We start from the raw sequence: 14,944 nt of genomic DNA on the forward strand, positions 1-14,944 counted from the left end.
AATAGCCTAGTGAAAGGGCAAACATCTCAAGAAATGACTAATCCAGTGAGAGAGGTATTATAAAAAAGGCTTATATAGAGCTCTGAGGGTATAGAGAGAAAGAAGTAACTAAACCCGTCTTTAACTGCCAGCAGGTATTAGAGTTAGCTTTGATTTTCCTTCAGGATCCCCTCTAACTATGCCTTCCTGACAACGTTGTATGTCTCTCTTATAGGGAATGCCAGAGCAGTGGGCTCGCTTGCTTCAAACATCAAATATCACTAAGTCAGAGCAGAAGAAAAACCCACAAGCTGTTCTGGATGTATTGGAATTTTATAACTCAAAGAAGACCTCCAACAGCCAGAAGTACATGAGCTTTACAGGTATGGGGATTGAATCCAGAATAGTCTAGGGAAAAAAAAATGTTTTCACCTGGATGGAAAAGCTCCACATGCCTATTGGTATGGGGTAAGAAGAGAAAGTATTGGAAAGAGTGGAGACAATACTTTAACTAAGATGGACTTTTGGAATTTGAGAGCCAAAATGATGAGTTTTTGCATCAAACCTGAGTATTTTGAAACTGCACCTTCTTTATAAGTAGCATGGTGTATGTATATATTGAGCCTCAAAATGGGAATAATAATTTCTGTCTCCAGAGAGTGTAATGAGGAATAAATGAGCTCACTGGTATGAAAGTTATTTATAGGTTATAAACAGCACCATGGAAATGTAGCTATCATTATCATTATTAATTTTAATATCATTGTTATTTAATAACACATTTCATGTGTATCTTTTAAGTAGGCAAGCCCAATTTCTTCCTCAAGGAATTAATTTTTATCACTCAGATGTAAAATAGGCCAGTAATAATATATGTTCTTTAGATGTACCTCTCCGTAACAGACTGTGTCTTTCAGTGTTTTTAATGGCAGAATTGGGATTTGAATCCAGACCTCCTAATTCCTAGACGAGCACCTTTGGAGTTTACTATCTGCTTCTAGGAACTCTATCTGGAGCACCTCCTCCCATAGCAGGGACATTTTCCTTTTCCTGGATATGTTATTAGAAGGCCTACATTTCCAGAAACTTGCCTTTTATAGTAGCATCTTAGAATGTTTGAGCAAGATGTATCATCCGTATATACTACTTCCAGGTCCTCCTTGTTTTGCAGACACTAAAGCCAAGAAAGACCTTTCTAATATGGCTAAATTAATGGCAGAACTGGTCTCTTAACTCCAAGTCTGGTACTCTTTCCAGTGTTCATGCTGTCTCTTTCAAACAGCAGTATTGTTGGGGAAGGTGAGAACCAGGATGAACTAGCCGATTTTGAAGGACGCTTTCCCCAGCAAGTGTCTGGCTTGTATCAAAGGGCACAGATGGTGAGGATGACAAACTGCAGCTTTGCCCATGCTGCCATGGTGGTACCCAGGAGAGGGTCATGCATGTTCCCAGCAGTATTTCCTTCCTCACGTCTGGCTCTGTTGGCTCTGTCTCACTTCTCTCATTGAGGGACTGGGTCATTCCAAGGAGGAATTAGGGTTGAGGGGTGCTGGGTGGGAGAGTTTTCTAGTCAGAAGATTAGAGTTTATGTTTTAAGGTGTTTGTCATGAACCTCAGATTAGAAGCTGGCTTTGAAAGTCTTAGCAGCAGAGTCTTTGGAAGAATCTCTGTGTTTATGTGTACGTGTGTGTAGACGTGTACAAGTACCAGATATGTATATGGAAGCATAGCTCTGTGGGTTTGCATACGTTTAGAATTAAAGACCACTTAGGTATTCATGAATTAATATGTATATAGATACACACATTCAGGTAATTGTGTATATGTTCACCTTTGCGTGCATATATGAATAACAGTATATATATATAGAATGTTTAGATATGTGTTCATACTTCTTCTGTGTATATAAATTTACACACACGTGTATATGTAAATGTGTGTGTGTGTGCACGCACATGCAAGTGCAGAATTTTTAGTTTTTTAGAAGTTGAAGACCAGGGCCATTTCTAGGCAATATTGTATATTTGGCACAGTTGTTGTTGTTTTTTTTTTTAACTTTTATTCAGTATTGAGAGACAGAGCGTGAGTGGGGGAGGGGCAGAGAGTGCAGGAGACACAGAGTCTGAAGCAGGCTCCAGGCTCTGAGCTGTCAGCACAGAGCCCTATGCCGGGCTCAAACTCACGAATGGTGAGATCATGGCCTGAGCCAAAGTCGGCCGCTCAACCAACTGAGCCACCCAGGTGCCCTTAGCACAGTTTTTGTTTAATGTCTTCTCTCTCCTTTACCTGTTTCCCTTCTTCTCATACTATTGATTCTGAGAGTGCTACTTTAACTTGTATATGCTTGCACATGAATTATCTCACTGATTCTCATGATGGTCTTAGGGGCTTGGTATGGCAAGGACTATTATCCCCAGTTCACAGACTCAGAGAAATTAATTAGCCTCAGAAAAACTGAGTGATTTACTCAGGGTGAATCAAGTGCTATGTGATGGAATTATGTTTAGAGTATATCCTGAATTGATTTCTCCTGGGTATAGCTGGCTGTTCAGGGTTTAAGAATATATTGTCATAGCTTATAGGTTCATGGTTTGTCGTAGGACCAAAGAAGCTGTACCTGACACTTTCTTATATGATGGAATTGGGATCTTGGACATTCTCTGGACTTGGTTTTTGGTGAGGAATATGTTGGGTTTGGTAGAATATTTCTCCTTAATTCCATTGGTGTTGAACTGGCTAAATCAGTTTCTTCTAAGGCCTGTAGGAATTAAAGAATAAAACCAAACATAATATTTGGCTTTTAAACTTATTTTCTTGCTAAGATCTCCATTGAGTCTATGTTTCATATTTCATTAAATCTAAGATATCATTAATTCTAAACCTGCATCATTATTTTATATACCACTAAAGAGAAAAAAGTTGCCAATTAAACCATGAAATGCCTTTGATTTTAGGACACATCTCTATTTCATAGATGTTAAGGTAAAAAATTTACACTTTGGAATCAATGAACTCTGGTAATTGCCTCATTGAGGAAACTTGAACTTGTTCTTAGAAATAAGACCCTGCCTTAAATTAGACTTGACATGATTAATGCTTCTCTTTTCTTAAACTTTAGTTTTTCTCAGTTTTTCCCTATAAGGAATAGACATGCATGTAGAAGGATCTTTTCTAAAAGTTGAAGTCACAAACTGGTCATGATTTATCATGGATAGCTCAGGACATGAATTCTTTTCCATTTTCTTAAATTGCAGGAAATTTCCTTGACCATTGAGACCTGATGATGATATAGTTGATGATGTGGACACAGTTCTGACATAGTATTTAGAATTAGACCAGGATTCAAATCTTGACTCCCGTTTAACCTGTGTATACCCTGGGCAAATTACTTAACTTCTCTGAACCTCAGTTTCCAAATCTGTAAAAGTAGACATAATAATAGTACTCAGAACTGTAGTGAGGATTAAAGGAGGTAATGTATCTAATGTGGTTTAGCCTGGTGTTGGGCCCATAGTACTAGTAATACCATTATTCTCTCAGCCTGGCAAGTGCTTGACTGGATAGGCTTCCTTAGCCCTCAAGAATGGATTAATTGTAGTTGTTTACTGACTGAGTCCCTTGTCTTTTTCCCTTTGCAGATAAATCAGCTGAAGATTATAATTCTTCTAACACTTTGGTAAGTCTTAATTTTCTTTATTCTGATATGGGCAGACCTGGTGGTTAGTGATCCAGACTGTGTGGTAGATGCAGAGTCTGGGCTGGAAAAAACTCATCTTGGCTACTGCCCCTCACCCCACCAGGCCTCATAGTTTTTACCTATACAGTAAAGGAACTGGACTTAATAAACTGTTAAGTATCCCTTCCAGATTTAATTTTTTAGTGTTCCAGAAATCCTAACCTTGGAGCCAGAACTGGTTAGACTCAGTTTTTCATTTGTAGCTTTGAACCTTGGAGAGCCAAGTTGCCTTTCTGAGTTTCAGTTTTTTCATCAATAAAATGAGAATGATACACTTTGCCTTAACTAGACGTGTCTTCAAATACCTGAATTTAGAAGAGAATTCCCTCTTTTTTGTTGGTATGGTCTACAAAACCAGGATTAGGACTAATTGTTGAAGGGAGCAGATTCTGTTCATTTAAAGTCATTCATTCTGTCCTCTGACATTGTAGTGACTGCCTGTCACTTGAAGGGATATTACACTGATGAATTGGCTGGAAAATAAAGCTAGATGATCTCATTCTCAAAAATTTAAAAATAGAACTGCCTTACAATCCAGTAATTCCACTACTGGATATTTACCCAAAGAATATAAAAAGACAAATTCAAAAATTTTTTTAATGTTTATTTATTTTTGAGAGAGAGAGAGAGACAGAGTATGAGCAGGGGAGGGACAGAGAGAGAGAGAGAGAGGGAGGCACAGAATCCAAAGCAGGCTCCAGGCTCTGAGCTGTCAGCACAGAGCCCGATGCGGGGCTCAAATCCATGAACTGTGAGATCATGACCTGAGCTGAAGTCAGATGCTCAACCCACTGAGCCACGTAGGTGCTCTTAAAAACACAAATTATGCTGTTTATCGCAGCGTTATTTACAATAGCCAAATTATGGAAGCAACCTAACCATCCATTGATAGATGAATGGATAAAGAAGATGTGGTGTATATACATGTGTGTGTGTGTGTGTGTGTAATATTATTCAGGCATTAAAAAAGAATGAAGTTTTGCCATTTGCAACAACATTGGTGGAGCTAGAGTATTATGCTAAAAGGAATAAGTCAGAAAAAGACAAATTCTATGATTTCACTCATATGTGGAATTTAAAAAACAAACGAACAAAGAAAAAATAAGAGAGAGAGACAAGCCAAGAAACGGACTCTATAAGAGAGCAAATTGATGGTTACCACAGGGCAGGTGGGGGTGGGTGGGTAAAATAAGTGATAGGGACTAAGAGTACACTTATCATGGTGAGCCCTGAATAAGGTATACAATTGTTGAAAACTATTGCATACTGTATGTCAACTATACTGGAGTTAAAATTTAAAAAAACCAAAAAAAAAAAAAAAAAGCTAGATGACCTTAAAGGTCTCTCTGCCTCTCTCAACTTACAAATTCCATTTTTCAGAGCAGATAAAATGAGATGCTGATGTTTGAAAGAGTCTTACAAATAGTACGCCTATGATATGTATAAGTATACTGCTATTCTTTACACCTGATGTTTTCTCTTATACAGAGGTGGTTTTGTCATATTGATTTACTAAATATTTACAAAATCCCCACTCTGTGCCAGGTCCTGTGTGAAGAAGTGACAATATAGGAAATAAATCAGTCATTGTCCCAACTCCTAAGAGTGTCCCAGGCTTATGAAGGCACAAACAGTTACATACAGTACAGTGTGCTAAAACTTCATGGGGCCAAGGGTTATGTCTGACTTATTAATTGCCGTATCCATGGCATCTGGCAAGTAACCATTTACTGAATGAAAGGTTGGATGTTTAAGAGAAAACGTCTTGATTGTAGAGTCTGAGCTTAAGGAGTTTGTTATGTAGGGCAAGAATTAAGGAGAGATGAGGATATTCCAGACAAAGAGAAAATAAATACCTCATGCGAAGACAAGGAGGTTCACAAGGTATGCTTTAATTGGGAACTGCAAGTAGTTTGTTACGATTGGAATGTGAAGTGTGAATGGACTAGAGGTAGGTGATGAGGAGGAATGGTGGCAGGTCAGATCATGTAGAAGTTTTATCTTTATCTTAAGAGTAATGAGAAGCTATTAAAGAATTTTAAGCAGGGGAACAGTAAGTTCTCACACAATACTGAGTCACCATTAAAATACTTTAATCCGTGCTTCCAGCAGTAGACATTGATTTACTTGAGTGATTTACATTCCTATCAATCATAGAAAAATGTTCACATGTCCATTGCCTTTGTAGCATACTGTGTCCTTTTGTAGTCACTACTTCTTTTAATCCTCACAGGAGTTTAATGAGATGGGTTATATCATTGTTTCATAGATGATAAAACTGAAATAGAGAAAGGGTTAATGACAGTAGGTATCTGATTCCCAGTCTGCATTGCTTTCCCCTGAAAGCAATGGAATAATCTTTCTTTTGTCAGATGGATGTAATTAAAGGAGGGGGAAGAATTTGTAAATGTTAAGATCTTTGGGAGTTTCTCCCCATTACAGAGCAGCAAATTATTGAAGAAGAGGCCTAAACAAAGATGAGCTGTGCTTTGTGGCTCAAATGTGGTTATGCTTTTATAGGAGTGATGGCCGTCACTATCACGGCCTGGCTAATGTGTGCCGGGCACTATCCTAATAACTATGTATGGTTAGTGTGATTAGCCCTCACAGTTGCCTTGTGAAGAAAGCATTATCCATCCCCATTTCACAGGTAGAAAAACAGACTTTCCTGAAGACTCATAATTAGTGATGGTGGCAGAACCAGATTAGAACTAGGATCTTCTGAGTCCCAGTCCAGGATTCTTTTCACTGTGGCAGGAAACTGAGAAAGATGATGTCAGAGAGGTCTTATAAAGGAGACTACAGTAAAGCCATAGCTATGTTATTCGTACATGAAGAGCAGGAGCCCTGGGGCTCATGCCATATGTCAGAGGGCATAACACCTGCTTGGTAAACACCTGTGCTGGTTTACTATCTAAAATTAAAACTACTCAGTCTATCAAGGACATTCCCCCCCCCCCAATTCATAACATTTTTCCCTGTGATTCAGTATTCTGTATTTCTTTACTAGTTTTACATGGGAGATTATGGTTTGTTTTGTGGTAGCATGTCATTATTTTCCAAATTGGTTTCCCATATCATCCCACTTGATGTGTGAAATAATTGGATGGGATTGTTATTCTCATAACACAGGTTAAGAAGTTGAGACTTGGAGTTTAAGTGACTTTCTCCCAACCCTTGAATAAAGTAGTAGTAGAAACCAGTACAAAATCCCATTGTCTTGAGCATGCATTTATTCATTCATACTATAAATATTTACTTAGCACCTTCTTTGTGCCCAGGTGCTGGTGATACAAAAATGAATATGCACTATCTTAGTCCTTGAAGAATAAAATTAACAGCAGACTAGAGGGATGAGGGCTGCAAGAGAGGTATGAATAATGTATGAGGGGGGGTCATATTTGATAGAGTGATTTATTCTGCCTGGTAGTGGAGGGAAGTTTGTAGAGAGTTGTCGGTCCCTAATGATTTATTCATTAAAAAAAAATCTTTAAGGTTCCTTCTAGCACTGAAATTTTGTTACTTGTGGCTTAATGGTTTGAGGTCTGGCTTTCAGATTCTATAGCATGTTAGCGCATGAATTCTCATTTATAAAATGAACAGCTATTATGTGATAGGCTCTTTAGGTGTTGGGGCATCAAGGACTGGTAAGGTCTTTGCTCTTAATTTCACAACTCAGTAAAAAAAAAATTCACAATTTAGTGAGGAATCAGAACATGTAAACAGGGATTTATAATATCTTGTCAGGTAAACACAGGTAATGAATGATACCAGGCAGAAAAAAGGGAAATGCTTTTTTGTCTGAGGTAGCATGAACAAAAGTTAAGTAAAGGATCCATCGTGTCAAGCCAAAAACCTTGAACTGTGTGTTGGAGCTTTATATAGGAGATTGATACAGCTGGATGTGCATTTTAGTCTAAACTAACATCCTTGAAAGATTCCTCTGGAAATTGGATCAGAGTACTAGAATGAATTCATGTATCTATCTCTCTTGCTATCACAGATTTCTTTTTTTTAATAATTTTTTTAATGTTTGTTTATTTTTGAGAGAGACATAGCGTGGGTGGAGGAGGGGCAGAGAGAGAGAGAGAGAGAGAGAGAGAGAGAGACAGAATCCGAAGCAGGCTCCAGGCTCCAAGCTGTCAGCACAGAGCCCGACATGGGGCTCGAACCCATGACTGTGAGATTATGACCTAAGCCAAAGTCAGATGCTTAACTGACTGAGCCACTCAGGTGCCCTTACCCCAAATTTCTTAATTTCAGAAAAGATATATTTAAAAAATGAATACAAAACAGTGCTCCAAAACAAAAACGGGACATAAATAAACCATTGTCATGGAAGATAGAAAGCAAAGATCAGATTGATGACAGCAGAAAAAACCACAGCTTAAAATATGTGGAAAAGAAAACTCCTAGGAAGATAAGAGTAGTTGAGAGAATACATATAAGAAGCAGGAAGGAGTCCTGGATCATCTTAAAGGGTAAATTAAAAATTAATGAAAATTCTGCATTTGAAACAGAAAGGACAGTCTTCATCTTACAGTGAGCAAAAGGTAGCAGAATTTTGATCCTAAGCTTAAGCCAGATAATTTTGTCCAGAAAGTAAACACCTACTTGAAGAGAACTCCTGCTGTAGTATAGGGGCCTAAGACAGAAGCAGAGCAGAACCTGAGTTAACTACAGATCTCTACAGCAGTATGAAGAAGGAGGAAAGGAAAAGTAGCTCTGCAGTGGAAGCAAATGCATTAAATTCCTCCATCCCAAGATGGAGATACTTTTCATAACTGGGAGAAGAGGAATCTCAGTCTTATGTGCTCTTCCATGCCAACATACCCTAAAGTGATGCTTGCCAGTAACCACGTACAGACGCCATAACTCATGTAGAGACTGTATCAGACTTTCCAATCAGAGGAGAGGACAGTGGAAAAACAGACTCACAACTGCAGAGGAAACTCATGCTACTCATGTACACTGTTCAATCTAGTTTTTCACTTATAAGTGTGAATAGAAAGCCCAGGATCTCTAGATACTTAAGGGAAACAAAGCATTAAAGGGAAGGATCAGAAACAAAGTAAAACTGGCCCCAGAGGAAATAGATAATTAAAAGAATTTCCAAAAAAATATATGGTATATTCACAGAGATTTTATAGATGTTGCATCCACAAAAACAGTGCTATTAGATTAGAGGATGAAAAAGATTTCTTAGAAATTAAGACTATGATTAAAGAAATCCAGAGGATTAAACAATACATATAAAAGTGAATTAGTGATACAAAATATAAAGACATTGGGAAAATAGGGGAATAAGGGACAAAAGGGGGTTACTTAAGGAGATTCAAGAAGAATTATAGAATTGGGGCACTAAAGTAGAAAAAATAACCAAAGGCATAATAGGAGAAAAATCCCTCAGCTAAAAAAAGCATGACTCTTCAGATGAAAGGGTGTACCAGTTATCAAGTCAGATAACTGCAGAGACCCCAAGGATGAAGAGAAAGATCTTCAAATCTTTCAAAGAGAATATACACCTAATGTTCCTCATTAGCAATAGTGGGCCAAGGAGCAGTATCTTCAGAAGTATGAGGAAAAGTTATTAGACCCAAGAATTCTGTGCCTAATCAAACTAGCACTCAAGAATGCATGAGGTCAAAATAAAGACCTACACAGATACAGATGTAATTACTACCCACAGATAATCTCTGAAAGGCTAAACACTGAATAGTAGCAGTAATTACCTTCAGAGTTGATGGTGATTAAGAATATTCACTTAAAAATAATTTTTACCCAAGTATTAGATTAAAAAGTCAAATAGGACTAAAATTCTTGTAATTTACAGTTGTTCTGGGATCTCTCTTCACCATTGTCTTGACAGTCCCTTTGTATTTCTGTGTTGGTGTTGCTATTTTCTTTATGCTGTGTCTTCCTTATTTTTGGTTTACTTTTGCAGTTTGGTGGAGCTCATCTTCCAGTAGCTTTGAGAAAGTAAATGGGAAGTAAATATTTAATGTCTTCCAACTCTCAAAATGGAGCATCTCTATTCTACCCTCAGATTTGATTGATACTTTGGCTGAGTCTAGAGTTCTAGAATGGAAATAATTTTCCATCAGTATTTGAAAAACATTGCACTTTTGTCATCTAGCTTTCAGCATTGGCTATTGAAGTCTGAAGCTGTTTTATTCCTGCTTTTTTGTATCTGGCCTTTTTTTTTTTTCACTTGAAAAGTTTGTGGCATTTTCTTTATCACCATTGCTTTCAAATTTCATATTTATATCCCTATATTCATCTATTTATTTTGCAAGTGGCTTTGTGGACTCTTTCAACCTTGGAAATTCAAGCCTTCAGTTCTAGGAAATTTGCTTGGCTTATTTCATTGGTGATCTCTTCTGTTTTCTTTGTTTCTTCTTTCTGGAACTCCTGTTACTTAGATTTTGGACCTCCTGGACTGATTCTCCATTTTTCTTATATTTTCTCTATTTCCCTTGCCTTGATTTTTTATTCTTATTTTTGGAGACTTCCCCAACTTCATCTTTCAGTCTGTCTATTGAATTTTTAATTTCTGTTTTCATGTTTAATTGTGAAGAGCTTATTTATTTATTTATTTATTGTTAATTAAAGTATCCCGTTCTGTTTCCAGAATCGGTATCTTTGCTTATCCCTGAGATGAATGATAGGCTTTTTAAATAAAAAAAATTTTTTTAAGTTTATTTATTTTTTAGAGGGAGAGAGAGAGAGACAGAGCATAAACGGGGGAGGGACAGAGACAGAGGGAGACACAGAATCCCAAGCAAGCTCTAGGCTCTGAGCTATCAGCACAGAGACTGACACAGGGCTCAAACTCATGAACTGTGAGATCATGACCAGAGCTGAAGTCAGATGCTTAATCAACTGAGTCACCCAGGCACCCCTAGGCTTTTTTTTTTTTTAATATATTTTTCTCCCTGTCTAGTCTGTTTATTCCAAGTGTCCTTTTTTTCCCATTCATTTTGGTTTCTTCCTCTTAAGTTAGAAGTACTCTGTGGATATTTGGTAATCCTTAGGGATATATGCCCATATTTATAATTGTGGTACTAAAGACTTTAATAGAATTTTAAGCTCATTGTTTGTGTCATTGAATTGTAAGTATATAATTGTAAAATGTATACCTTTAAAAGTAATTTGGGGCGCCTAGGTGGCTCAGTTTATTAAGCATCCCACTCTTGATTTTGGCTCAGGTCATGATCTCATGGTTCATGAGATCAAGCCCCGTGTCAAGCTCTGCGCTGACAGAGTGGAACCTGCTTGGGATTCTCTCTCTCCCTCTCTCTGCTTCTTCTCTACTTGCATGTGTACTCTTCTCTGTCTAAAAATTAAAAATTTTTAAGTACTTTAATAAATTTTTAGAGTTATGCAGTCATTGCTATCTAGTTTTTTTGTTTGTATCGCTATAGAGTAATCCAGCTGGACCATTTGCTGAAACCTCCTGTATTTTATCTTAGAACTGAGGCTGGTAAGAAACCGAGAAGGATCTTCTTAATCTCCTGCTTTGAGAGTAAAAGTTAGACTCCTAGTGTTCTAGGAGCCTAGAAAGGGAAGCGGGGTAGGGGTCTCAGCATTCAGTATATTCTCTTAATTACCCTGTTTTTGATTTGATAGTCTTAACATTTGACTGTGCCTGACATCCCTAATCCAGAAATTCTCTGTTTCCCCTTCCAGAGACTAGACCTCCAGTTTTCTGCTAGGGTTGGAAAGGGCAGCCACATAGTGGTGTAGAGTAGGTGAAGAGATTTAGGGATCTAACTACATCTTAAATAACTTTCATTGAATCTGCCTTTAGTACTCTCCCCTTCCCCTCTACTTCATCTTCAAATTCAGAAGTATACAGTGTTACCAGTTCCTGTGCCTTTGAGGATTCTGTTTCATAGATAAATAGATTGGTTTTCAGCTTTGAATTCAGCCTCCTTGAGTCAGTTACTGCTCATCCATTAGTCATTGCCTCCCTTTTTTTTTTTTTTTTTTGCTGCTCTTACCTTCTCTCTTGCTCTCCTCATTCTTCTGGGTTTAATGCCTTTAAAAGACTATTTCTTTATTATAGTTCTAGTGAGATTTCAAGATGTAGATTCCCACGTTCAACTTGCCATCTTTACCAGGCATTCCTGAGGACAGTTCACTTTTAATTCCTTACATTTCTAGATTATTTAAAATATATAATGAGAATCTACTGGCTTTAGATATAATTTAAAATTTTTACTTTTAAAAAAGCAGCTTTATTGAGGCAGTGTTTATATACCATGAAATTCACCCACCCTAATTGTACAATGCAGTGGTTTTTTTTTAATGTTTATACTTGTGTAGCCATCACCACACTCTACTTTTTAGAACATTCCCATCACCTTGAAAAGTTCCCTTGTTAACTTTTACAGTTCATTCAAACTCCCATGCCCAGCCCTGGAAAATCACTGATCTTCTTTCTGTCTGTATAAATTTGCCCTTCTAGACATTTTATTGAAATGTGCGCATAGCATATAGTCTTGTGTCTAGATTCTTGGCATAAAGTTTGCAAAATTAATCCCTGTTGAATCTTGCATCAGTACTTCATTTCTTTTTAGGTCTCAATAATATTGCATTGTATTGATATACTACATTTTTAATCTGTTCACCAGTTGATGGGCATTCAGGTTGTTTCTACTTTTTGGCTATTAATAATGCTCATTCATGTATAAATTGTATGTGGATGTATATTTTCATTTCTCTTGGATATATACCTAGGAGTGGAATTGCTAGGTCATATGGTAACTCTATGTTTAACATTTTATTTATTTTTTTACTTATTATTTTTAAAAATTTATTTACTTTGAGAGAGATAAAGAGAGTGAGACAGAGCATGTGAGTGAGGGAGGGGTAGAGGGAGAGGGAGAGAGTATCCCAAGCAGGCTCCACACTGTCAGTATAGAGCTCAACGTGGGGCTTGAACTCACAAGCCGTGAGATTGTGAACTAAGCCGAAATCAGGAGTCAGATGTTTAACTGACTGAGCCAGCCAGGCACCCTTACTTTTTTTTTTTTTTTAAGTTTATTTATTTTGAGAGAGAGACACATACACACACAGTGCAGCGGAGGGGCAGAGAGAGAGAGGGAGGGAGAGAAGGCCCAAGCAGGCCCTGCACTGTTAGTGCAGAGCCCAGTGTGAGGCTCGAACTCACGAACTGTGAGATCATGACCTGAGCCAAAATCAAGGGTTGGACGCTTAACTGACTGAGCCATCCAGGTGCCCTCTATGTTTAACATTTTAAGGAACTGCCAGACTATATTTCACAGTGGCTGTTCCATATTATACTCCTACCAGCAATTATGAGGGTTCAAATTCCTCTATATCTTCCTTCACATTTGTTATTCTCTATCTTTTGATTATAGCCATTTTAGTGGGTGTGGAATGGTATCTCATTGTTGATTTGATTTGCATTTCTCAATGGGTAGTGATGTTGAGCATCTTTTCATGTATTTTTTTTTGCCATTTGGTTATCTCTTTGGAGAAATGTCTTTCCTGTTGTTGATTCCTAATTTAATTCCAAGGTGTCAAATAATACGTTTTATGTGTTTTTAATCCTTTAAAATTCATTATGATGTGTCTTGTGGCCTAGCATATGGTTTATTCTGAAGAATGATCTATATGTGGTTAAAAAGAATGTGTATTCTGCAGATCTTGGGTAGAATGTCCTATATCTGTCAGTTAGGTTGAATTGATTGGTGGTATTGTTCAAATTTTCTATGTCCTTGCTAATTTTTATCCTAGTTCTGTTAATTATTGACATCTCCTTGAGGTCTGTTACAGCTTTTGCTTTCTGCTTGGCTGTTTTGATTCTTTTTTTTTTTTTTTTTTTTATTTATTTATTTATTTATTTTTATTAATTTTTTTTTCAACGTTTATTTATTTTTGGGACAGAGAGAGACAGAGCATGAACGGGGGAGGGGCAGAGAGAGAGGCAGACACAGAATCGGAAACAGGCTCCAGGCTCCGAGCCATCAGCCCAGAGCCTGACGCGGGGCTCGAACTCCCGGACCGCGAGATCGTGACCTGGCTGAAGTCGGACGCTTAACCGACTGCGCCATCCAGGCGCCCCTGATTCTTTTATGTATATGCACACAGCTAGGCATGTGAGACTGGTGTGGGGCCTCTCTCATGACTGCTGTGACTGTGAGCAGTGCTAGCCAGAATTTGTTTGCCTATCCAGGACTGCAGTCTCAGGCTAGTAGATCTGAGTTGTGGCCTCTTTTGCTACCAGCTCTGGGAGGTTACCTCCGCTGACAGCACCACGGGGCCTGGGCATTGTCCACTGCTCCAAATGAAGGTGTGCCCTCTTAGATGATGCAGTTATAACCTGCCTTGCCCTGGAAGAGCCCCCACTCTGATGGGGCTGGGGCAGGCGGGATGGATGGAAGCAGCCCTGGGCCAGAGCATCGGAGGTTCCTACTGCTTTTACCCAAAGTTCAGCAGGTTTTATGTCATAAGCATTTCTCAGCAATATATGTAGACCTCCTAGAAGTATTGGAACACACCAAGCATGTTTCCATCTCAGGATCTTTGTACTCCTTCTACCTGCCGTGAATATTCTTTTCCCAAAGAGTCCCATGGCTTGCTGTCTCAGTTCATTCAGGCCTCTGCTTATATAACTTCTCATTAGAGAGCCCTTTCCATGACTACTCTATCTAAATTAACATTCCCCATTCCTAACCAATTACTGCTCTCGTACATGTACCTTATTACTACCTGGCGCTTTGGTAATTAATTTTGACTGTATTCTCTTCTAAAATGCAAGCATAGGACCAGGGTCTATATTTGTTTTGCTCTTTAATATAGCCTCAGAGCCTAAAATAGAGCCAGGTACACAGTGAATGAATACATGAGTTGAAGTCACTGCTTTTGTTAAAATAGAGGTTTGTGGTTATTAGACATAATAACAATTTAGTTGATTCCTCACATCCTTCTAGCTCCTTAGCATTTATTTACAAAGTGTTTTTATGCCCACATCACTTCATTTCATCCTCCTTTGGTCCTCAGGCAGAGAGCTGCTATCATTATCCCCATTTTATAGACAAGAAACTTGTGGCTCAGGGTGGGACAGCTCTGCCTAAGGACACAGGGATAAAAAGTAAAAATTTGGGTTAAAAACCTATATCTCTTGATAGTGGTAGTTTTTTCTTTTATGTTTATTTATTTTGAGAGAGAGAGAGCACACTATTGGGTTCAACCACCAGC

At 38.1% G+C, this 14,944-nt stretch overlaps 1 protein-coding gene across 3 annotated transcripts in view; it reads left to right on the top strand.

The window, feature by feature from the left end:
• The window catches only part of PAK1 (p21 (RAC1) activated kinase 1), a 158,022-nt gene that overhangs the window by 110,304 nt on the left and 32,774 nt on the right, over positions 1-14,944 (top strand). For all 3 annotated transcript variants that reach the window (XM_047070105.1, XM_047070103.1, XM_047070104.1), the window contains exons 4-5: positions 215-362; positions 3,618-3,655. In XM_047070105.1, coding sequence (XP_046926061.1) covers positions 215-362; positions 3,618-3,655 — 186 coding nt within the window. The remainder of the gene's footprint in view (positions 1-214; positions 363-3,617; positions 3,656-14,944) is intronic.

This window comes from Lynx rufus, unplaced genomic scaffold (assembly GCF_022079265.1).
Source record: "Lynx rufus isolate CCGP_SWC_20201006 ecotype Redwood Valley unplaced genomic scaffold, mLynRuf1.p SCAF_9, whole genome shotgun sequence".
In the NCBI taxonomy this organism is placed as follows: domain Eukaryota; kingdom Metazoa; phylum Chordata; class Mammalia; order Carnivora; family Felidae; genus Lynx; species Lynx rufus.